A 25,965-nucleotide genomic window follows, 5' to 3' on the forward strand; every position below is an offset into this window, starting at 1 on the left:
ACACGTTCTGTGTGCAGCAGCCCACCTTCAGCGCTCTCTAACACTTACCTGAGGTCCCTCTCCGTCCACAAGTGTCTCAGCAGTTAGATTATCCCTCCTGATTGTCTGCAGCTGTCAAAGTCAACTAGCCAATCAGGAGAGAGGGGGCAGGGCCGGGGCTCTGTGTCTGAATAGACACAGGGAGCTGTGACTCGGCTCAGGTGCCCCCATAGCAAGCTGCTTGCTGTGGGGGCACCGAACAGGTGGGAGGGGCCAGGATCACAGAAGAGGAACCCGAGAAGAGGATGATCAGGGCAGCTCTGTGCAAATCAACTGCAACAGAGCAGGTAAGTATAACATGTTATTTTTATTGCAAAAAGAATGAGACTCAATCATTTTAAGTTGCAAAGATTAAAACAGTTCCATTGCAGTTAATAGGGCACAACTTCTCATGCAACTTTGAACTCTCAGGTTACGGCAGTGTGAACCAGGGCCAAGAGATGAAAACAAAAAAGTTACTGGAACTGTACCCATTTACAATCATTTCTGTCTTGTCCCCATCAAATTAACCAAAGTAGAATTTGAATGCTGTACTAATGTGTATTAAATACAATCATAATCGTAAATTTAGAGAACATACAATTAGGTCCATATATATTTGGACACAGGCACAATTTTCATACATTTGGCTTTGTATGCCACCAGAATAAAATTAAAACGAAACAATCCAAATGAATTTGAAAGTGCTGACTTTTAGCTTTAATTCAAGGGGTTGAACATAAATATCAAGTACACATTTTAGGAACTGCAACCATTTGAATACACAATCCCCCCCATTTCCAAGGGCTCAAATGTAATTGGATAAATATAATCATAAATAAAATGTTCATTTTTAATATTTTGTTGAGAATCCTTTACTGGCAATGACTGCCTGAAGTCTGGAACCCATGGTCATTGCCACAGACTGGGTTTCCTCCTTTCTGATGCTTTGCCAGACTATAACTGCAGCTGTCTTCAGTTGTTCTTTGTGGGTCTTTCTGCCTTTAGTTTTCCCTTCAGCAAGTGAAATGCAATTGGGTTGAGATCAGGCGATTGTCTCGGCTATTACAGAATATTCCACTTCTTTTCCTTCAAAAGCTCCTGCAGTGTGTTTTGGATCATTGTCCATCTGTACTGTGAAGTGCCGTCCAATCAACTTTGCTGCATTTGGCTGACAGTATATCTCTAAACACTGCAGAATTCATCCACCTCCTTCTGTCACATCATCAATAAATACCAATGACCCAGAGCCACTGGAAGCCATGCATGTCAATGCTTTCACACTGCCTCCACCATGTTTTACAGAGGACGTTGTATGGTTTGGATCACAAGTTGTTCCAAGCCTTCTCCACACCTTTTTCTTCCCTGTCATTCTGGTACAGATTAATCTTTAGTTTCATCCGTCCAAAGAATGCTTTTCCAGAACTAGTCTGGCATTTTTAGATGCGTTTTGGCACCCTCTGTATTTTCTCTCAAAGTCTTCTCTTGATTGTAGACTTTGACAATAATACACCCACCTCCTGAAGATTGTCCTTCACTTGTCCGGATGTTGTGAATGGGTTTTTCTTTGCCATAGAGAGGATCCTGCGATTATCCACCGCCGTTATCTTCCATGGACGTCCGGGCCTTTTTATGTTGCCGAGTTCACCAGTGCGTTCTTCTTTCCTCAGAATGTACCAAACTGTTGATTTGGCCACTCCGAATGTTGCTGCCATCTCTCTGATGAATTGGTATAGTTTTTGAAGCCTTACAATGGTAGTTTCACTTGCATGGACAGCTCCTTTGAACCCATGATGTAGGTTCACAGCAATAGATTCCCAATGCAAATACCACAAGAATCAACTCCAGACCTTTTACCTGCTTAATTGATAATGGAGTAGCCCACACCTGACCATGAAACAGCTTTTGACTCAATTGTCCAATTACATTTGGTCCCTAGAAAAAGGGAGATGGCTATTTTTAAGAGCTCCAATTCCTAAACCCTTCTTCCGATTTGGATGTACATACCCTTAAATGAAGCCTGAGAGAGTGTGCATGATGTTTTGGTAAATACCTAAAAAAATAAAATTTAAATTGTGCTTGTGTCCAAATATTTATGGACCTAACTGGATTAAAAGTTATTATAGTGTTCTGATTCACATTTTATATGTGTTAAATTGTATTAAAGTGAAATTTGTAGAGGAGCACAAGCTTAATTTGATCATCCTGTCTCATTTTTGTTAAAAAGTATAAGCCACACGCAGAGTGCATTGTTTTTCAACCAGTTGGCCACAGAGATGGAATGGGAGATTTAACAGTGTGTAATTAGCATATATGGCTCGGTTTGCTGTAACTGCTCATCAAAGTGTGAGCTGGAGTTGGCTTAAAGCGGAGGTTCACCCTCAAAATGAACTTTCCAGCATCCTTAAAGCAGAAGTAAACTCATCAATTTAACAGTTTGAAAATGCAGTTACATTCCTGGCATGCCGGGAATGCTAACTGTCACATTGGTTGTGCTCTCAACCAAACTGTCAAACCATCCAATGGCTGGTGTCATAACTGATCACATGTGCAGCATCATGGCAGTTGAAGATTAAACAGAGGCCAAGAAGCGCCTTAGCAGCCGTCAATCAACTCCTCTTCGCTTAGAAACGCCCATTCCCCGCAGGATTCCCCGCTCGGAGCCAGAAAACAAGGGCTCATATAACGATAAGTACAAGTAAAAAAAAAAAAAAAAAACAGCATACTGCAGATGTTAGCAGTATGCTACAGCCAATGTCAAAAAGTGGATTTTTGGGTGAATCTCCGCTTTAAATTTGTTAGTGTATTACAAAATTACACCCCGACTGACAATGTTGCAGTCTGCTGTGTGTATTACAAAATTACACCCCGACTGACAATGTTGCGTTCTGCACTCTAATACAGGTGGTGTGATACTAGCTAGATCACAGGTGAAAACAGAGGTAAGAAAGCCTAAAAAACAAAAACAAAAAAACAAATGCAGCCACTATATCCAATTACTGGTAAGAGGCCATATATTACATTTTTGGTTTTGGGTTTAAGGCTCTATTTACATTTGGGATCTTGGGCACAATCTGGGATACTGCCCGTGATCTCAGATCGTACTGCAATCACAAAACGCATGTTCAGTTGCACAACGCGTGAAGCTTTTTAACAAGGTTATAGCTAAACTGTATGGGATTAAGAGTGTCATCAAATGTCAAGCTGTCAATATAGAGTGTTTTTTTTTTATGTTATTATTAAAAACACACTGTTGCACAGACCCCATAGGTCAATCTGCCCTAATAGCTTTCTGGAAAGCCTTCCCCTACTTCTCCTGTAACATGGGACAAGCAGCACCCAGCTAATCTGCAAAGGAGGGAGTGACATCACTCATAGACTTACTAGGAGTCCTCTGCAACCGCATCCACAGTGAAGCTGCAGCTGAGCTCAGCATGGGATCGGGTCAGAGTGGCTTCAGAAAAAAGGTTTGTACAACAATTTTTTCTTTACAGTTAGAGCCCTTTCACACTGGAAACGCCTATAGTGGAGCGTTAAAATAGCGGTAAAACACAGATATTTTACCACGTTTTTACAGCGTTTTCAATGGAGAGGGGTGTTTTTGGAACGTTTTATGAGCGTTTTAATAGCGCTATTTTTACCAGTGTGAAAGGGCTCTTAGATAGGTTAGTGTTAGATCGTGGATGCCTGGATTGTAGGTGTTAGCATGGACTTCTAATTTAATAAATATTTGTTGCAACATACTACATCATGCAAGTTTTCTTTTTTGACCTATAGGTTATTCATCCTTCATGTAGACCTGAGCAGCAGCATAGACAGATGAGAAAACATTTTGGGATTATTTGAGCTATTGTGAAAAAAAAAAAGGTAAAATATACCACAGCGCAAACAAACCCAAATGCCAATCCTATAAGCAGTGCTAATATACAACAATAAAACAATTGTGAGCAATAATAAATGCAAATATTATTGAAAAGATAGGCAGGAATGTAACCAGTGAAAGTTCAGTGGTGTGCAAATAAGCATAAAAGTTCTAATTGGAAGATATTCTTCATACATAGGTGCTGCTGTTGCAAAGAAATAGCCAAACAGGTGATCCATGCTCCACATCCTCCCCCCTAAGTTGTTAGACTCACCAGATGAGATGGACCCCTCAGGCAGTACTGTGTGTGGGTCAAACAGGCTTAAACTGGTGAGCAGGGTGAGGAAACGCCAAATCCAAGGTGTGGTTCTTCCTGTGATGTTATAACTCGAACAAAAAGGGAGAGTCAGTGACATCACATTCAATGAGCGGTGGAACGCAGGCGAGGTTGAGAGAACACATTCTGCTTCCTGCAACAAATGGACCGCTCTTGATGTTTTATCCTTTGTTTTACGATGGAACTTTGTAAACCAGTGTTTTACTGAATAAATCAAGACATACTGCACTATGTGGACACGCTCCCTTTTTGTTCGAGTTTTAACATCACAGGAAGAACCACACCTTAGATTTGGCGTCTCATCACCCTGCTCACCAGTTTAAGCCTGCTTGACCCACACTCAGTACTGCCTGAAGGGGGTCCATCTCATCTGGTGAGTCTAACCATTTAGGGGGGGTGTGGAGCATGGATCACCCGTTTGGCTATTAGAGCACTTCAGCACTTTGGTTATTTCTAGCAACAGCAGCACCTGTGAAGAATATCTGCAATTAGAACGTTTATGTTTATTTGCACACCACTGAACTTTCACTGGCTACATGCTTGCTCATCTTTTCATTAATATTTGCATTTATTATTGTTGTATATTACCACTACTTATAGGATTGGCATTTGGGTTTGTTTGCGCTGTGGTATATTTACCTCTTTTATTCACATTTATTGATTGTTGTCACGAACAGCAGCAGCAACAAGCTCATTATCATTTGTTAGCACACTTTAGCGCGGGTGAATTTCTGTTTATATGAGCTTTTGCGCCTATCTTGAGAGAGAGAGACAGGCATTACTGTCTGGTGAGTGCAGATCTGTTTAACTGGTGAATGGGGGTTACCTGTGGGCTGGATTTCATGCACAAAGTAAACACAGGGTGGAAGAATTTGTCATCATTGGACTCGGTTCACACTGGGGCGTCTTCAAAGTCGCCCGACTCTGATGCCGTCCCATACAGCGTAACTCGCAAACAACTTATGTAATAGAAGTCAATGCAAGCTGCTCCAAAGTCGCCCCAAGTAGTAAAGGAACCTTTTTCTAAATTGGAGCGACTTAAAGGAGTTGTAAATAAAAAATGTTTTTTTTTTGCTGAAATTACTGTTTACAGGGTATAGAGACATAATAGTTAACTGATTCCTTTTAAAAACTATTAAAAATAGCTAAAAATCAATCATATAATGTACCTGTAGTTTCGTTTTTGCATGTTTCCTGCTTCTCTGCCGTACAGAGCATACAGAGCCAATACAGGGCAGTGATGGTTTGGAAAACCAAACTGATTGGTGCTGAGGGGTTTTAGACACACAGTAATCACACCTCCTTGATTAGTGACCACATAGAGAAAGCTCCCAGCACTGTGGTTATCAGGAAACTGACAACCAGGAAGTGTGGAGATCAGAGAAGAATTACAGCAACTTGAGAGCAAAAACTAACAATGAGGACATGAAAACAGCACTGCATTAAAGTAAAGGAAGCTATTAAGATAAAAAAAAAATTCATTTACAAACCCTTTAAGTTGCTCCAATTAGAACAGTTCCATGGCACTGAATGGAGCGCGACTCGTCAGGTGACAAAGTTGCCTGACAAGTTGCCCCAGTGTGAACCGAGCCTTAAAAATGAAGAGTTGCACACAAAGAATAATAATAATGTTTACACTTATATAGCGCCAATTACAGCGTTGCTGCTGTGTCTAAGCGCTGATAACGGTTGTCATTATTACCCAACTCAATGGTACTCATTTTACCAACCTCGGAAGGATAAAAGGCTGAGTGGACCCCGCCGGGATCGAACCTGCAACCCTTGGGACACAGGCAATCACATACTGCTGCAAAGGAGCATTAGCCCCCTGCGCTATCTTACCAGCTTGCGCAGGGGGCAAAGAGAGAAATGGACACTTAGTATTTCTTTTGAACAATTTGCAGATTTGATCACAGGTTGTTGGAGCACTGGACACATTTGTATGCACATCCAGGTACAGGTGTATGCTTATTTAACAGTAGTACTTTTATACAGATGTAATTTTTCTGTTGTTGTGCGACTTGTTTGAACATTTATGAGGGGTTAACACTTTAAACGTCAACTGGCTTCATGACTTTGCCTATAATGTTAATTAGGTTAGGTGTAAAACCACCCTTAAGTGGCCACAATTGGAAAAAGGCATTTATTCCATAAAAAATAATGGCTGATTTATATAGTAATAAACTTGCTCGGTCAAAAATAGATGAAAACATTTCTTAGAAGTTTAACCACTTCCCGCCCGGCCTATGGCCGATTTACGTCCGGGAAGTGGTTATGAAATCCTGACAGGACGTTCTAGAACGTCCTGCAGGATTTCATGCCGCGCGCGCCCGTGGGGGCGCGCATCGCGGCGATCGGTGATGCGGGGTGTCAGTCTGACACCCTGCATCTCCGATCTCGGTAAAGAGCCTCCGGCGGAGACTCTTTACCACGTGATCAGCCGTGTCCAACCACGGCTGATCACGATGTAAACAGGAAGAGCCGTCGATGGCTCTTCCTCACTCGCGTCTGACAGACGCGAGTAGAGGATAGCCGATCGGCGGCTCTCCTGACAGGGGGGGTTAGCGCTGATTGTTTATCAGCGCAGCCCCCCCTCGGATCGCCACACTGGACCACCAGGGATGCCCACCCTGGAGCACCAGGGTGGGCAAAAAATAAAAAATGGCAAAAAAAAAAAAGCATAAAGAAAAAAGATGCCAGTCAGTGCCCACAAATGGGCACTGACTGGCAACCTGGCAAAAATAAGTGCTGCCACCCCAGTGTCCATCAGCGCCACCCCAGTGTCCATCAGCGCCACCCCAGTGTCCATCAGCGCCACCCCACAGTGCCCATCCATGCCCAGTGCCCACCTATCAGTGCCCATCTGTGCCACCCATAAGTATCCATCAGTGCCGCCCATCTGTGCCGCTTATGAGTGCCCATCTGTGCCGCCCATGAGTGCCCAGTGCCGCCTATGTGTGCCCATCAGTGCCGCCTATGTGTGCCCATCAGTGCCGCCTATGTGTGCCCATCAGTGCCGCCTATGTGTGCCCATCAGTGTCGCATACCAGCGCCGCCAATCAGTGCCACCTCATCTGTGCCCGTCAGTACTACCTCATCGATGTCCATCAGTGCCATCTCATCGGTGCCCATTAGTGCCGCCATATCAGTGCCCGTAATTGAAAGAGAAAACTTATTTACAAAAAAATTAACAGAAAAAAATAAAAACGTATTTTTTTTTCCAAATTTTCAGCCTTTTTTTAGTTGTTGCGCAAAAAAAAAAAAATCGCAGAGGTGATCAAATACCACCAAAAGAAAGCTCTATTTGTGGGGAAAAAAGGACGCCAATTTTGTTTGGGTACAGTGTAGCATGACCGCGCAATTGCCATTCAAAGTGCGACAGTGCTGAAAGCTGAAAATTGGCTTGGGCGGGAAGCTGCGTAAGTACCTGGTATGGAAGTGGTTAAACACAAGGAAACCATATACCGTGTCCACAGTCTATATACACAAACATTCCCAGTATTCTGATGACTGGTCATTTTTGTGATCATACGCTCTGCAAATGCTTGACATTTTGTAAACCTATAGCCAACTTTACACGCAAAACAAACAAAAAAAAAAAAACTTGCTTCTATGGCATATATCTTACCTTTAGTTCCTCCTGTAGACTTGTACACATAGCTGTAATTTTACATACTTCCTTTAGAGTTCCATCTTCCAGAAAAAAATCCAACCTTTAAGAGATAAAAAAATAAAGAAACTACTTACAATATTAGTTTTAAAGTTAGAAAAACCTATGTAATAATGAACATTTAGAATTGGTAATCGTGTCCAAGCAGTAAGCTATAAACTTAAACTTCTAAAGACTACATATCCCATGGTGCCTTACTGCCTGCAAGCAGTGATTCCTGTACTTACTCCTCCTACTAAAACGCCTCCTCTCAGCACCTCCGTAGTTCAGAAGGCAGGCTTTGTGAAGTGTGTGACACAGCAGTGCCTACCTACAGAACATAGTGAATATGTTTCACAGAACTGATGTGTGGGGATCTTTATAAATGCACATGTTCAAACATATAGATGTGATGGCTGCATTTGTTTTCTTTTTTATGCTCTTTCCTTTATTTTTACCGAGTGATCGGACCAGTAAGTCTGTTTTTCAAAAAAACAAGCTGTCCTGCAGAGGTAGCAGTAAGAGGGTTGGGACAAAGTATTTGCCACTGGGATCAGCTTTTATGTTGGATCTTGACCCCCCCCCCTCTTTGCTGTGACATTCAAAATTGAGCTCAGGTGCATCCTGTTTCCACTGATCATCCTTGAGATGATTCTACAACTTGATTGGAGTCCACCTGTGGTAAATTCAGTTGATTGGACATGATTTGGAAAAGCACACACCTGTCTATATAAGGTCCCACAGTTGCCAGTGCATGTCAGAGCGCAAACCAAGTCATGAAGTCCAAGGATTTGTCTGTAGACATCCGAGACAGGATTGTATCGAGCCACAGCACTGGGAAGGGTACAGAAAAATGTCTGCAGCATTGAAGGCCCTAATAAGCACAGTGGCTCTGGACCGCAAGTCTGGGGCAAAGGTTCATCTTCCAGCAGGACAAGCACCCCTAAGCACATGATAACCAAGGAGTGGCTACAAGACAACTCTGTGAATGTCCTTAAGTGGCCCAGCCAGAGCCCAGACTTGAACCTGATTGAACATCTCTGGAGAAATCTGAAAATGGCTGTGCACCGACGCTCCCCATCCAACCTGATGGAGCTTGAAATGTTCTACAAAGAAGAATGGGGAAAAACTGGCCAAAAATACGTGTGCCAAGCTTGCAGCATCATTTTCAAAAAAGACTTAAGGCTATAATTGGTGCCAAAGGTGCTTCAACAAAGTATTGAGCTAAGGCTTTTCGGCCGCTAGCGGGCGTTTTTCTTTAAAAAAAGGAAAAAAGTCCCATTTTTGCAGCGCTTTCACACTGAGGAACTTTGCAGGTGCTACAATGCTAAAAAATAGTGCTTGCAAAGTGCCTCTCCTCTCAGTACAAGGGCTTTCACACTGAAGCGTTGCGCTGCCAGGAATGTAAAAATAGTCCTGCTAGCTGCATCTTTGATGCGCTGTGGGAGCAGTGTATACACCACTCCTAAAGCGCCCCTGCCCATTAAAATCAATGGGCAGCACCAGCAAATCGCCGCTACAACGGCACTTTGCAGGTGGTTTTAACCCCTTTTCAGCTGCTAGCGGGGGGTTAAAAGCTCCTCGCTAGTGGCCAAAAACCTCTGCAAAAACAACGGTAAAGCGCCGTTAAAAACAGCGGCGCTTTACTGCCAATGCTTCAGTGTGAAAGCAGCCTCAAAGAGCTTTTTAAAGGCGTTTTGGAAGCGCTGCTTATTCAGTGCAATAGGCAGGGGCATTTTGGGAGCGCTAAATACCGGAAGGGATTAGAGAAGCTAAACATAAATAAATCACCAGGACCAGATGGCTTACACCCGAGTACTTAAAGAACTCAGTCAGATTATATCCAGACCACTATACCCAATCTTTGCGGACAGCATACTGGCAGGATTGGTACCAGCCGATTGGCAAAAAGCCCACCTGGTAACAATACTCAAAAAAGAGCAGAGATATATTCCTGGGAACTATAGGTCTGTCAGTCAGTCTAACATCGGTAGTTTGTAAATTGTTTGAGGCAATGGTAAGAGACCATATCCAAGAGTTTGCTGATGAAAACAATACCATTAGCAGCAATTAGAAATGTCGCTCTTGCCAAACCAACCTACTAACATTCTACAAGGAAGTGCGCTGCCATCTGGACAAAGGTAGGCCGGTGGATGTGGTGTATCTGGATTTTGCAAAAGCATTTGATACAGTCCCCCACAAACGCTTAATCTACAAGCTGAGGTCTGCAGGCATGGACCATAAGGTTTGTTCTTGGATAGAAAACTGGCTACATGGACGTGTCCAAAGGGTGGTGATAAATAACGTATATTTAGAATGGTCGAGAGTGGTTAGAGGGGTACCCCAAGGCTCTCTCCTGGGACCAATCCGGTTTAATTTATTTATAAACGATATAGAGGGTGGGATAAATAGCTCGATCTCAGCGTTTGCCGACAACACAAAAATATGTAGGGCAATATCATCACAGCAGGATATAGAAACGTTACAAGAGGACCTCAATAAATTAATGGAGTGGGCTACTGCATGGCAAATTAAGTTTAACATTGAAAAATGTATGGTAATGCACTTGGGTGTAAAAATATAAAAACGCAAGTTAGTCATTAGGGGGAGAACCCCTAGGGCAGCGATGGCGAACCTATGGCACACACTGAGAGGCCATCGCTTTCACATCACCTCCCTCAAAATCCTATATGCGAGCGAGCCTTCATGTCAGCCTTGCTCTGTGCTCTCCCCTCTTAGTGCTCTCCAGCGCCCCTCTCCCCCTACTGGATGCTCAGCGAAACGAGAGAAGGCCAAAAAAATGAAGTGTCTTCTCTGTCCTGCGCCCACCCCACCCTGGCAGCCTTCGATCTCCGGATAAAGACTGGGGGGGGGGGGGGTACTCTGCCAAGGCTTTTTATTGTCCTGGAGGGGGGGGGGGAATAAGGACAACAACCATGCACCAAGATGGTAAAGGTTAAAAAAATCTTGGGTGAAGCAGGCATCTGCAGAGTAGCACACTAGGGCATTGGGGAAGCTGGAGTCGCCAAAACTCGCTGTGGGAGCCCAAGAAGAGCAAAGCCAAGAGGGCAGCTATGAAGAGGCAGGTGAAGGAGAACGATGTGCTGAAGCTGGGCGCCGGCTCAACTTCATCTGACAGCAGAGGGTCAGCCCGAGGAGACTGATAAACTTCTGCTGGACTCTTAGCGAGCACTTACAGAAATATACAGAACTTGATGAGTGTGCTGTGATGTCTGGGGGTGAACATGGGACACATCAGAAATCATTGGGCTGTGTCACGATGAGAAGCTGTGACCCTATTACAGCTATATATTAGGACAATCCTCCGAACACCATATAAAAAGGATAGACAATGTCACCCTAAAAACACACATTTAAGGGAACAGGCACCATACAAATGCATTTGACAGTGGAGTCAAACATGCACAGCATAGTCAAACATGGTTATAAAACCGTTTTCTAAACTAAAACCTCAGTATTCAGGTTCAAGCTTGATGGACTTGTGTTTTTTTTAAACCCAACTACTATGCAACTATGTAAATGCAGTGTTTGCACTGATGAGCTGGCTTTGTGTCGCAGTTTGGCCATTCGGTCTCAAAAAGGTTTGCCATCACTGCCCTATGGGATTCCAGGATGGAGAAAGATCTAGGGGTCCTAGTAAAAGACAGACTGAGCAATAGCATGCAGTGTCAAACTGACTACCAAAGCCAGCAGACTATTAGCATGCATTAAAAAAAGAATTTACTCCAGAGATAAAAAGATAATTCTCCCACTTTATAAAACTGTGGTTCAGCCGCATCTGGAGTATCCGTCCAGTTATAGTTACCAATCCTCTGAAAGGATGTGCTGGACCTGGAGAGAGTCCAGAGAAGGGCAACTAAATTAATATGGGGACTCAATTATGAGGAACGACTACAAGCGTTTAATTTTTTTTCTTAGAAAAGATGCTTGAGAGGAGATATGATAGCAATATACAAATATCTTAACGCCGATCCCAGTGCAAGTATGAAACTTTTCAGTCCCAGGGAGTGTAAGAGGACACAGGGCCATGCGATTAGACTGGAAGAGAAGCGGTTTAACCTTGAGCTGCCTAGAAGTTTTTCGCTGTCAGGGCGATAAGGATGTGGAATTTTCTTCCACAATTGGTGGTGTCGGCAGGAAGTATGGATAGTTTTAACCACTTAAGCCCTGGACCAAACAAAATTGACATCCTTTTTTTTTCTCCCCACAAATAAAGCTTTGTTTTGGGGTATTTGATTACCTCTGAGGTTTTTATTTTTTGCGCTATAAACAAAAATAGAGTGGCAATTTTGAAAAAAAATTCAATATTTTTTACTTTTTGCTGTAATAAATATCCCCCAAAAAATATATAAAAGTTTTTTTTCCTCAGTTTAGGCCGATACGTATTCTTCTACATATTTTAGTAAAAAAAAAAAAAAAAAAGAAGAATATACAATAATAATAAAAAATAAATAAATTGCAATAAGCGTTTATTGATTGTTTACGCAAAAGTGATAGCGTCTACAAAATAGAGGATAGTTTTATGGCATTATTTATTTTTTACTAGTAGTGGCGGCGATCAGCGATTTTTATCGTGACTGACATTATGGCGGACATATCAGACACTTTTGACACCATTTTGGGACCATTGTGATTTTTACAGCGATCAGTGCTATAAAAATGCACCGATTACTGTAAAAATTACACTGGCAGAGAAGGGGTTAGGGGGCGTGGCTTGCCGTGACACATTACTGTTCGCTGTACCCGATGACAGGGAACAGACGATCAGCGACATGTCAGGGGAAGGACAGGGAGATGTTTTGTTTACACTGAATCTCCCTGTTCTTCAGCTCTGTGACCCAATCGCGGGACACCAGCGGACATCGAGTCCGCGGGCATGGTCACGGAGCTTGCGACCACACAGCTCGCAAATTAAAGGGGACGTATATATACACCCATTTGCACAGCCGTGCCATTCTGTCGACGTGTATCCTCGTGCAGTGGTCGGGAAGCTGTTAAAAGACTCTTGGATGTGCATCTTAGAGAAAACACTTTACATATGGGAAATGGTTTTTACACAACCTTACCAACTATGATGGCCTAATGTGCTTTACCTAAGATTCAAAAGCAAAAATGCAGCAATTTGTTACCTAGAAACAACCTAATGCCCACCTGTGTTTCTTAACAGCTTGGTTAAATCCAATAGACACACATGATCCAGATAAGGTTTTGTATCCTTGTTGCTCTGACATTCCAAGGTTGGCAATAATAAGAGGAATTTTCTGAAAATCCCTGAAACAAAAAATAAAGTACATTATTTTGTGCATATAAAATATCTAACGTCTGCAAAACCTAAACCTTCAAAGAGGTGAATGAAAAATAGAAAAGCAGTGCATCTAAACTTAAAGGAGTAGTAAAGGCAGAAGGTTTATCTTAATACATTCTATGCATTAGGATAAAAAGCCTTCTGTGTGCATCAGCCCCCTAACAATTACCTGAGGTCCCTCTCTGTCCAGCGATGTGCACGATTGTCTCAACTGTCCGAGATTCTCCCTTCTGATTAGCTGAGACACAGCAGCGGCAACATTGGCTGCCGCTGCTGTCAAAGTCAGCTAGCCAAACAGAAGAGGGGTCAGGGCTCTGTGTCCGAATGGACACAGGGTGCGCTGGCTCGGGTGCCCTCAGAGCAAGCTGCTTGCTGTGGGGGCACTGCACAGAGAGGCAGGGGTCAGGAGCACAGAAGAGGGACCTGAGAAGTAGAGCTGCACGATTCTGGCTAAAATGAGAATCACAATTTTTTTGCTTAGAAGATACATCACGATTCTCGTGGCGTAACATCTTTCACATTAAAACAAACAAAAAAAAAATTTGGCTAACTTTACTGTTCCTTTTTTTTATTCCTTGAAGTGTATTTTTTCCCAAAAATTGCATTTGAAAGACAGATGGGCAAATACAGTGTGACATTTTATTCCCTAGGGTCTCTGCTAAAATATATATAATGTTTGGGGGTTCCAAGTAATTTTCTAGCAAAAAATTGAATTTTTTTGTACTCACCGTAAAATCCTTTTCTCCGAGTCCATGGACGGACACAGCTCCTTAAATCTTGACAAGTGGGTTATGTTCCCTGTTTACAGGAGAGGACTAGGCAGATAATCAAATACATGTTACATTAACAGAGTTGAACAGCCCCACCCAGGGGGCGGTCCCTCCAGACATAACCCTCCTCCCTGCAGTATGCAGCCTCAGTTTGTAACAAGCAGTACAAACCTAAAAAGGAGAGGTGGGTGCTGTGTCCATCCATGGACGTCAGAGAAAAGGATTTTACGGTGAGTACAAAAAATCCTATTTTCTCTTATCGTCCATGGACGGACACAGCTCCTTAAATCTTGACAAGTGGGACGTCCCCAAGCAGTGTCAAAACAAGGGGTGGGAACAATATCAGTAAAACCAATTTTAACTTCACCCCAAAACAAGCAGAGCTCAATGGAGGAGGTGCAACTTTAAACAGCCGCCTGCAAAACCTAGCGGCCCGAAAGAAGCATCAGAAGATGCACTCACAGCAACCATGTAAATTTTGGAAAAAATATGAATCGACGACCTGTGAGCCTGACGCATGATGTCGAAAAAAAAAAGCCAGGAAGCACCAATTGCCCTGGTTGAAAGTGCCGTGACCGGAAAAGGGGGCGCCCGCCCCTTAGGAGCAAAGGTCTGTATGACAGTCTGCCTGATCTGGTGGTCGACGAGACCGCCAGACCCATTTGTGGACCAGACACTGACACAAAAAGAGTCAGATCTTCGAAACTGAGCCGTAGCAGGCAGGTACCCCCGCAAGGCGCGTACCATGCTTAACCACTTGCCGTCGCCGCACCGTCGTTATACGTCCACAAGGTGGCTCTCCTAGGCGAGACCACGTAAATGGACGTCCTACCTTTTAGCCGCCACTAGGGGCGCACGCGCGCCGCCGGAGGCGCGCGCCCGCGCCCCCCGCTCGCCCCCGACTCCCGTGCGTGTGCCCGGCGGGCGCGATCGCCGCCGGGCACACGCGATCGCTCGGTACAGAGCGGGGACCGGGAGCTGTGTGTGTAAACACACAGCTCTCGTTCCTGTCAGCAGGGGAAATGCTGATTTTCTGTTCATACAATGTATGAACAGAAAATCAGTGTTTCCCCTAGTGAGGCCACCCCCCCCCCACAGTAAGAACACACCCAGGCATACTTAACCCCTTCCCCGCCCCCTAGTGTTAACCCCTTCACTGCCAGTGGCATTTTTATAGTAATCTAATGCATTTTTATAGCACTGATCGCTATAAAAATGCCAATGGTCCCAAAAATGTGTCAAAAATGTCCGAAGTGTCCGCCATAATGTCGCAATACCGAAAAAAAAAATCGCTGATCGCCGCCATTACTAGTAAAAAAAATATTAATAAAAATGCCATAAAAATACCCCCTATTTTGTAAACGCTATAACTTTTGCGCAAACCAATCAATAAACGCTTATTGCGATTTTTTTTACGAAAAATATGTAGAAGAATACGTATCGGCCTAAACTGAGGAAAAAAAATGTTTTTTTATATATTTTTGGGGGATATTTATTACAGCAAAAAGTAAAAAATATTCATTTTTTTCAAAATTGTCGTTCTATTTTTGTTTATAGCGCAAAAAATAAAAAACGCAGAGGTGATCAAATACCACCAAAAGAAAGCTCTATTTGTGGGAAAAAAAGGACGCCAATTTTGTTTGGGAGCCACGTCGCACGACCGCGCAATTGTCTGTTAAAGCGACGCAGTCCCGAATCGCAAAAAGTACTCTGGTCTTTGGGCAGCAATATGGTCCGGGGGGTAAGTGGTTAAAGTATGAAACGCAAACTTCGTAGGATGCGCCGGCCAAGGACATAAGGATGGAAGAACAAAGTCCTTTTTCAGGCGAAAGGCCGAAACCACCTTCGGAAGAATTGAAGGTCGCGAGCGTACCACCACCTAATCCTTATGGAGGTTCAAGCATGTTGACTTGCAAGACAAGACCGCCAACTCAGAAACCCCTCTAACAGAGGTAAAGGCCACTAAAGAGGCCACCTTCTGAGATCGTGTCAAGAGAAAAATCTCTGATGTTTCCAAAAGGAAGGTTCCAGAAGAACAGAGCACCAGAGTCAAAACTCATGGGGGAAGAGGTGGGCCAAGAGGGGAAAGTATATGACAAAACCCCCTGCACAAAAAGGCCACTGAAAGAACACAGCCAGGCTAAAATCTGCCCCCGAACGGTGCTGTAAGCAATTTTTAGATCCAGCCTAAGCTGTAAAAACAGCAGGACCCTGGACATCGTGGACGTCACCCCATCTCTTTGCACCAAGAGATGTAGGCCTTCCAGGTGCGACGGTAGATCCTCCAGGAAGACGACTACCGTGCCCTCAGCATGGTTGAGATGACCGAGATGGACAGACCCCGTCTCTGAAAGTTGGGCTTTTAAAAGCCATGTTGTGCAAGTCAGCGACTGTACAACAGGAGAAAGTATGGGACCTCGAGACAGAACAACCTCCCACCCTGGCAACCGTCAGGGTACCTCCGCTACCAGGCGCCCAAGATCGGTGTACCAAGGACGCCAAGGCCAATCTGGAGCGATTAGAATCATCAGGATTCCCTCAGCCTCCACTCTGTGGAGCAGCCGAGGAAGCAACTACGATGGAGGAAAGGCATATAGCCGTCGATAAAGACCCCACAAGGCCACCAGCGCGACTGACGCGTCTGGACAAGATCACTAGACCTGACCACTAACTTCAACACCCTTGCGGTGGAGATGAGCGGCCAGGAGATCCATGCCATGTGAGACTCACCTCCTGCAAGGGAGCTGAAACACCTCCAAGTACAAAGACCAGTCGCCCTGGTCCAGCATCTGGCGACTCCAGTAGCCAGATATTTTGTCTTTGAGGATCCACGTGGTCATTCTACCATCTATTCATCTCACCAGTTTTAGATGGACTTTCTAGCGTTATATTTATTACAGCACCAGTTTATTCACCCACTTCACCATCATTTGTTTGTGTGTTTGGTACTTTATCACTGTTTCAGTACAGTGACTATTGATTTAGTATTCACCTAGAGAAATCATTGTCTCTACGGTATCACAGCGCTACATTTTTTCCCTCACATCACTGTTCAATATTTGTCATATATTCTGGTTAGCGCAATATTTCCCCCCCCCCTTCCCGACTCCAATAGTCCGCCTGCCGGCATACCTGATGGTAGACTGAAGCCACGGCCGTGGCGTTGTCTGGCTGAATCCAGATTGGATGACCTTGCAACCTCCTCGACCACGAGGAGAGGCATAGCCTGATCGCCCAAAGTACTAGGACAATGAACGTTAGACAGGGTCCACAGCACCTGGTATTCCCAGGCGGTCTCCCACCCAGGTACTAACCAGGCCCGACCCTGGGTAGCTATTGAGATCAGAGGAGAGCGGACGCATTCAGGGAGGTGTGGCCGTAGGCCCACGAAAGTCCAGCGACTCAGGGCCGACTGGACCCCCCAGGTGCCCCCACAACCCGTGAGGCTGGCGTCCGTTGTAAATACCGTTCACTGGAAGAAAGAAACTACTTCCCGGACCGAAGAGTTGGGGATCTCAGCCACCAACTCAGAGACTCTGACTAGGTGGCGCACCTGAATCTGATGATTTCAGATACAAAAAGAGATTTGTACCACTCGGACAGTAATTCCCTCTGGAAAACACGAGTGTGGAACTGGGCATACGGTACCGCCTCGAAGGAGGCTACCCACAGGCCCAGGACCTGCATGTAAAACTGAGAGAAGACCGATTGCGTGATGCCAATACCTTTACCGCAGACTGAGGAGTCTGCAATTTCTCCAGGGGAAGAAAGACTTTCGCCATGAGGAGTCTGGATCAACCCTAGGTACTCCAACGCTGAGTCGGAACCAGGACTGACTCCAAATGATTAACACTAGGGTTGTCCCGATACCACTTTTTTAGGACCGAGTACAAGTACCGATACTTTTTTTCATGTAGTCGCCGATACCGAATACCGATACTTTTTTTAAATGTCATGTGACAGTTTTCAAACCACAATACAGACTAAGGATATTTTCTTTAGAATTATGAAGAACTCTAACTCAAGACATTATAAAAGAATACAAATGAGTAAAAATGAGTAAAAATGTTTTATTTGCTTGTCACGCAGTAGTAAAAAACTCAAAGAATTTTCATAGAACATGTTGATAAATACAAAAAAAGTATTCTATTTAGGTATCGGGAGCATTTGCGCGAGTACGAGTACTCCCGCAAATACTCGGTATCGGTCCCGATACCGATACTAGTATCGGTATCTGGACAACCCTAATTAACACCCACTGTAATTCTCAGATGGTCTGAATGGCTATAGACACATCCACTAGGTCCGAGTCAGAAGCTGCTTTCAGAAGAAAGTCGTCCAAGTAGCCCACGATGGTAAAGCCTCGCTGTCCCAACAAAGCTAGGATAAGTGCAAGCTCCTGGGTGAAAACCACTTGGTGCTGACGCCAGATGAAAAGCAAGGGCCACAAACTGACAGTGGCCCTCCATCACGAAGCACAGAAACCTCTGTGACATGTGCAAAACGGGACATGCATGTATGCTTTCTTGATGTCCAAGGACACCAGAACGTCCCCCGGATGGAGCGCAGCTACCACCAAACGAATGGATTCCAATGCGGAACTACCCAACGTTCACAAAAGGCATTCAGGGCCTGAGGCCCATAGAAACCCTCAAACCTCTCGTCCTGCAGGAAAGGTAAAATTACCCCGCAGCTTAGCAAGTCCCACACTGCCCCAAGGCATACCGACGAGCCGGGAGAGGGAGACACGAGGGAAGAACTCTGTTCGGTGGATAGGAGGGAACCCTATCTAGTACTCCGAAGAGACCACCTCGCAGACCCACTGGTCGGAGAGCAGGGAGGTTCACCGAATTGTGAACCTGCAAAGCCGACCCCCCACCCTAAAGACGGGGAGGGGAAGCTACATACATTGGCGGGTTTGGGTGTCGGCGTGATCGGCTTACGCACCCAGGGACGGTTTAGTCCCCCATCTGAGCCTTTGTTGCCTGGGAGGGTTTGCCCGCAGACCCCAACTGACGAAAATACTGCTCCGGCGTGGGAATGGAAGGACCCGGCTGATGACGGGGCTCCTTCCCCCTGGAGGACTGAGGGAGGAGAGTGCTTTTCCGTCCAGTGACATCCTTAATAATGTCGTCCAGCAAGGACTCAAAAGGTCTCCCACCCATGAAGGGTAAATCCGCCAGGACGTAGGTTAGAGGCCTGGCCAGCAGACCAGCATTCCAACCAGAGAAGGCGGTGATCGGGTAAATAGAATAGCCATTTATTTAATCAAACATTTATTCACGATTATCAAGGCATGTGTTTCTGATTGTGCTATATGTATGTATGTATGTATGTATGTATATATGTGTGTGTATGTATGTGTATGTATATATGTGTGTATATATATATATATATATATATATATATATATATATATATATATATATATATATATATATGTATGTGTGTATGTATGTATGTATGTGTATATTAATATTGGGTGTATCTGATTAGTATGTGTATATTGTGTAGCAATGTATTTTGACTATTCAATAGACTAGAAATTGATTAGGCAAATGATAGGATGTAAGCCAATGTTACTTTCTGTTCTCCTAAACAGATGTCATTCACACCTCTCCATGTGAATGACATTGTCTGCCATTTCTTCCCAGAGAAATCTGGAAGTGACATGTAGATGCTGAACGACCAGTTGTCTTCTGAATTATCTACATTCAGAATGTCTCCCCCTTTTAGACTATAAATTGTACAGAGACACACAGTTTTGTTAGAACAGTTTATTTTGAATGTATGCACACTGTTCTCCAAGCTGTCAGATTTTCTGGAAGCTTGCTTGCATATTAAATACATCTTTTTGAAATCAATTTGGATTCAGCAGTCAACGTTACTGAAGAAACTTTAAGTTAAAGTTTCTTCCCCGGAGTTTGAGGAGATGTGGAGACCTTGGCTGGAAGAGAAGGACCTGCCCCTCTAGTGGGTAAGAAATACAACTGGGATGAGGCAGAAATAAAAATAACACCTAAAAATAAAGACATATAGGCGGCAATTCAGGAAAACTGGGGCTGGCCTTGAAACCTCAATAGGGGAGAGAGGAAAAGGGAGGGAAGGTCCAGACATATAAATTTAAGGGCGAAGATATTAGGTATTAACCACACCGTGAACAGGAATAAGAATAGTCCACCTGATTGAAGGAGGTGATCTGAGCATTCTATCTCTTTCTTTTTTCTATTTTTTTTTTTTTTTTTCTCCCTTTTCCTGCCTTCTACATAAACAAGATATTTAATGTGTGTACTTGACTTTTATATCACCTGTGTTTTATATTGAGAGTAAGTCACATATAAGGAACGATGTCGGTTCCTGGAATTTTTTTTTAAATGATTGAATGTGTATAAGAAAAAATAAAATAAAGAATGAAATTTAAAAAAAAAAAAAGTTTCTTCCCCGTCAGCGGCATAAAACCATCTCTGAAACAGAAGCCCTGGATAACAAGGGAGCGGAATTCAATGAAGCATCACAGACATATACAAGGCCTTGGACCAGCTGGTCCGCTAGCCTAATAGCTTCGGGAGAGAGTCGGCGCTCCTCCACTGTCTGGTGCAAAATGCTCACTCAGTGAGTGACTGAGACCCCAGAGCAGTGGCCACAATAGGCCCCAAGGCAGACCCCAGCATGGTAAACATAAAAACGGGTCAGTATTTCGGATCTCCTATCAGTCAGATCCATACAAGCGGGGGTTCCCGCAATAGGGAGAGTGGTCACCTATACATGACAACCGGAGGGTCCACCACCAGAGAAGAAGCCCACCTCTTGAAAAGGCTCTCCTCAAAGGGGCACTGAACCGCCAGGCGGTGAGGGACTACAAAAGCTCTCTGCGGCTTTTCTCATTCCACATCTTAGAAATTATAAAAGAAGGGCACAGAAGGAAAAAACCTACACAGAACGGTCTGATTTGTGTGACCCAAAAAAGACCGAGCCCAGCTGCACTATCCAGCTTAAGGGAGTCCCTTACAGCAGTGAGAAGCGCACCCATAAGTGCCTTATCATGCACCGACCCAGGTACCTGGTCCATGGCTCCATGACAGAGCATTCCCCAGGGGATAACGGGGGGAAGGGGCACTCTTTAAACCCCTGCCCGTCAGCAGTCTGCCCCCACCTTGGCACTAAAGTGCCCAGAACTAACAGTAAAACGTCTGTGGGAATCCCAGGTGCCAACACCTGCTGCCACCACAAGCATGTTGGGGAAGGAACCCAGATACTGACTCCAAATAACAAAAACAGAAGCTCCCAGTGCCCTATTCAGGGTATCTCACCCACTTGCTGCACTGACCAGGGGTACCCAGGGGACTCACCACAGGAGGAGACTGCCCAGCGCTGCCATCCGCCCTCAGTACACAGCGTGTGGAGAGGGAAAAAAAACGTGAGGTAACTTGTGCGGCGTCTGAAGAGACCTGTGTGCGCCGTAGGATTCAGCACTAGGGGTCAGGACTACTCAAAGATGGCCGCCGAGCATTCAGAACGCGGCCACATGAAAATGGCCGACCGCAATGTAAGCTGCGCCATAGCGCGGCTACGACAAAATGGCCGCCAATGGGAGTTTTTAATGCAATTAAAAACCACCCAAAATATGGAGTTACTTACCGGTAACGTCCTTTTCCAGGAGTCTTTCAGGACAGCCACCTTAGAGAGATCCCGGCTCCTCCCCTCTCAGGAAACACCGCCTTCAATCAGAGATTTAAGCCTCATCCTCCCACTGGCCCTTCAGTTTATCACGAGCACCTCCGGCCAACTGGGGAGACACAAGAACACGTCATACAACACAAACATTACAATCTTACCTGACGGTCTTATGTGATGAGTCCTCAGACGTCCAGTACCTGGGTGGGTACCGGTGCTGTCCTGAAAGACTCCTGGAAAAGGACGTTACCGGTAAGTAACTCCATATTTCCCTGGATCGTCTTTCAGGACAGCCACCTTAGAGAGGATAAGCGAGCACCTTACCTTAGGGTGGGACTACTGCTTGCAGAACTTTACGACCAAAGGCTTGGTCCTTTGCTGACAGCAGATCCAATCTGTAGTGCTTGACAAACGTGTTGAAGCTGGACCACGTTGCAGCCTTACAAATTTGCTCAGGAGAAGCACCAGCCCATTCCGCTTGTGAAGCTGCAGCCGCTCTAGTGGAATGTGCCCTGATCCCATCTGGGGGGTCTAACCCTCCTAACTCATAAGCTTGAACAATAGCCGATTTAAGCCATCTGGCTATAGTCCGTCTGGACGCCCTGGATCCTTTCTTAGATCCTGAAAATAATACAAAAAGGGACTCTGACTTTCTAAATTGTCTAGTGCATTCTAAGTACTGGAGAATGCACCTCCTAACATCTAAATTATGGAATGAACGTTCCTGTTCCCTCACAGGATTAGAACAAAAAGTAGGTAAGATGATTTCTTGGCTCCTATGAAATCTTGAAGCCACCTTTGGCAAGAAGGCCGGATCGGTTTTGAAAATAACCCTATCCGGAAAAACTTGAAAATAAGGGGCCCTGATGGAAAGGGCTTCGAGTTCGCTGACTCGTCTTGCCGTGGTAATTGCCACCAAAAACACCGTTTTGAGGGTAATTAGTTTCAAAGAACAGGATTCTAGTGGTTCAAAAGGCTCTTTTGTAAGAGCCTGTAAAACCAAAGAGAGGTTCCAAACTGGAAGCGAAGAGGTTCTAACTGTCCTCTGTCTACTTAGACCCTTGAAGAACCTTGCTCTAAGGATCTAACGCTAGTTTTTCTAGAAAAACGCTCAACTCAGAAACTTGTCCTTTCAATGTGCTAAGTGCTAAACCTTTGTCTGCACCTGACTGTAGGAATTCTAGCACTGCCACTGAACTATGAACGTCAAAGGAGCCTTCTGAGCACCATATGTTAAAACGTCTCCACACCTTACAGTAGATGTTTTGAGTTTCTACTTTCCTACAATTTAGGAGAGTCTTAATTAGACGCTCAGAAAAACCCCTGCCCCTCAACAATGACTCCTCAGAAGCCAGGCTGCCAGGTTCCACCTGTCTATGTGAGGGCAGCAGAATGGACCCTGAGAAAGAAGGTCGGTCTGGGCCGGAAGGATCCAAGGAGGTTCTATTGCCAGGTTCCTTAGAATGGAGAACCATGGTCTCCTCGGCCAATAAGGAGCGATCAAGATGAGGATCGTATTCTCCCCTTGCAACTTCCTCAAAACAGCCGGAATCAGGACCGGAGGGGGGAAGGCATAGCACCTTGAAAATGCCCAAGTCTGGGCGAGTGCGTCTATTCCTAGCGCTCTGTCCCATCTGTTTAGGGAGAAGAAAAGACCTGTCTTGGTATTGTGTTTCGAGGCAAAGAGGTCTATGCATGGTGTTCCCCATCTCTGAACAATCATGTTGAATACCTCCTGCTTTAAGATCCAATCGCCTTCCTTCAGAGTTGTTCGGCTGAGGAAGTCCGCTGTCTGGTTCTGATCTCCCTTCAAGTGGGTTGCAGACAGGGACAATACATTGAGTTCTGCCCACTTCAGGATGGCTTCTGCCAGAAGCCATAGGGAGCAACTTCTTGTACCCCCCTGCCTGTTGATGTAGGCTACTGTTGGGGAATTGTCCGAACGGATTCTCACATGTTGTCCCTGAAGTTCCCCCTGAAAGGCTCTGAGCGCTAGTTCTACTGCTCTCAGCTCCCTCCAGTTGGAGGATCTTAGAGCGTCCTCTTTTCTCCAGGTCCCCTGGACCCACTTGGGACCCAAGTGTGCTCCCCAACCTGAACCGCTGGCATCTGTTGTGACTGTCTTGGTCACTGGCAGGATCCACTCGAGACCTTGGGACAGATTTGCTCCCTTTCTCCACCACCAGAGTGACCTTTTGACCTGATTTGGGATGGAGATTAAGGCATCCAAGGAGGTCTGACTGTGGTCCCAAACCTTCAGAATAAATAACTGAAGAGGACGAAAGTGCAGTCCCGCCCAATGTACTGCCGGAAGTGTGGATGTTAGTAATCCCAATCCTGACATGGCCTCCCTGACTGAAACCTGACTGTTGCTCTGCAACCGCAACATGGTCTTGTCCACCTTTAGGACCTTTTCGGAGGGAAGAAAGACCCTTTGAATCGTTGAGTCCACCACATAACCCAGGAAGGTGACTCTCTGGGCTGGGACTAAACTGGACTTTTCTAGGTTCAGAAGCCATCCCAATTTCTCCAGGATGTCTCTTGCTACCTGAAGATCCTGAACCAACTGATCCGCTGAGGCTGCAAACAGGAGAAGATCGTCTAGATATGCAACTATCGAAAGACCTTTGAGTCGCAGAAAGGCCAGAACTTCTACCATCACTTTTGTGAAGATTCGGGGAGAAGACGATAGCCCAAAGGGGAGAGCTTTGAACTGCCAATGCAGTACCCGATTCCCAGTCCTTACTGCTAGCCTCAGATATTTTTGATGATCCTCGGCTATGGGAATATGCAGATATGCATCCTTTAGATCGATCGATGCCATGAAGCAGTTTGGCGGGAGTAACGCTCTGACCGAATAGATCGAATCCATTCTGAATCTCCTGTACTTGACGGAGACATTCAGAGGCTTCAAATTCAGGATGAGCCTGAATTTCCCTAATGGCTTGCGGACCACAAAAATGTGGGAGTAAAAGCCTCTGTTTGTCTCCGGACCTGGCACCTGGACAATCACTTCCTGCTCTTCCAATTCCTGTAAAGAGGATAGAAGAGCGGAGGCTTTTTCCCCGCATATTGGTAGGTTGGTAATCAGAAACCTGAGAGGTGGGGGATTTGAGAACTCCAACCTGTAGCCCCGTCTGATGATCCCCAAAACAAATTGATTTGTGGTGATCACCTCCCACTGTGGGAGAAAGGCCCCCAACCTTCCTCCCACTGTTACCGTGTCACTGGGCCTTTTTGGGCTGTTCAGGAGGGCGAAAAATCGCCGCCCCACGCCCTTTCCCCTTAGGTCCCCAAAATTTATTTTGTTGACCTGTTTTAGGGGTCTCAGATTTCCTCGGAAACTGAAATTTTCTTTTTGTCTGTTGCCCAAATTTCCTTTTAAGGGGAAAAGCCTTCTTTTTATCAGCCGTCCTATCCAGGACGGCTTCCAGACCAGGCCCAAATAATAAATCTCCGGTAAGCGGTATGCCACAGAGTTTTATCTTAGACGCACTGTCCCCCTGCCACGTCTTAAGCCACAAAGCTCTCCTGGCTGAATTGGTCAGGGCTGAAGATCTGGCGGACATGCGTACCGATTCGGCCGAGGCATCTGCCAGATAGGCCACCCCTTTAAGGAGCGTGGGAAAAGAAGCAAGGATAACATCCTCTGCTGTATTAGCTTCGATATGTGCCTTGATTTGCGTGAGCCAAAACTCCATATTACGGGCCACTACCGTGGCTGCCATGGCGGGTTTGAGATTTGTCTGTGATGATTCCCAGGACTTTTTCAAAAGGGAATCCATCCTCTTATCCATGGGGTCAGAGAGTACCCCCATATCCTCGAAGGCCAGATCTGTATTTCTGGATACCTGAGAAAATGCTGCGTCTAGTTTTGGAGTTTTATTCCAAACTAAACTATCTTCACCTGCAAAGGGAAACCTCCTTTTTAGTGCATTAGAGAAAAAAGGTTTCCTCTCTGGGTCCTGCCATTCTTTTTTAATGGCATTGACCAACACATCATGGACTGGAAAAAAACTTTTTTCTGTTCCTCCAGACCCTTATACATTTGGTCATGTAATGACAAAACTTTCTTTTCCTCCTGGATACCTAGAGTGGTGTGGATGGCATCTAAAAGTTCCTCCACATCCTCTAGAGAAAGTTTGTACCTTGAGGCTTTGGAGGACTCCCCGTCCAGCCCCTCTATATCTGATTCCTCCTGGGAATCAGAAATGGCGCTACCCGCTTCTTCCTCAATGTCCTCCGCTAGACCCTCCGGTTTCTCGCCACTACTAGGGAGAAAATCCGTGGGATTAGGTGAAACAACCTGCTGTGCTGGTGGGACACTGC

General features: G+C 45.1%; 1 protein-coding gene and 1 pseudogene across 1 annotated transcript in view; both read right to left on the reverse strand.

Annotated features, from left to right (window-relative positions):
• ABRAXAS1 (abraxas 1, BRCA1 A complex subunit) overlaps positions 1-25,965 on the reverse strand; it is a 51,231-nt gene that overhangs the window by 4,158 nt on the left and 21,108 nt on the right. Inside the window, exons 6-7 of the mRNA XM_040326441.1 lie at positions 13,039-13,158; positions 7,846-7,930 (exon numbers count right to left, since the gene is read on the reverse strand). Coding sequence (XP_040182375.1) covers positions 7,846-7,930; positions 13,039-13,158 — 205 coding nt within the window. The remainder of the gene's footprint in view (positions 1-7,845; positions 7,931-13,038; positions 13,159-25,965) is intronic.
• On the reverse strand, positions 17,228-17,346 carry LOC120925443 (annotated as a pseudogene).

The sequence above is a fragment of the Rana temporaria genome, chromosome 1, assembly GCF_905171775.1.
Source record: "Rana temporaria chromosome 1, aRanTem1.1, whole genome shotgun sequence".
Classification (NCBI taxonomy): domain Eukaryota; kingdom Metazoa; phylum Chordata; class Amphibia; order Anura; family Ranidae; genus Rana; species Rana temporaria.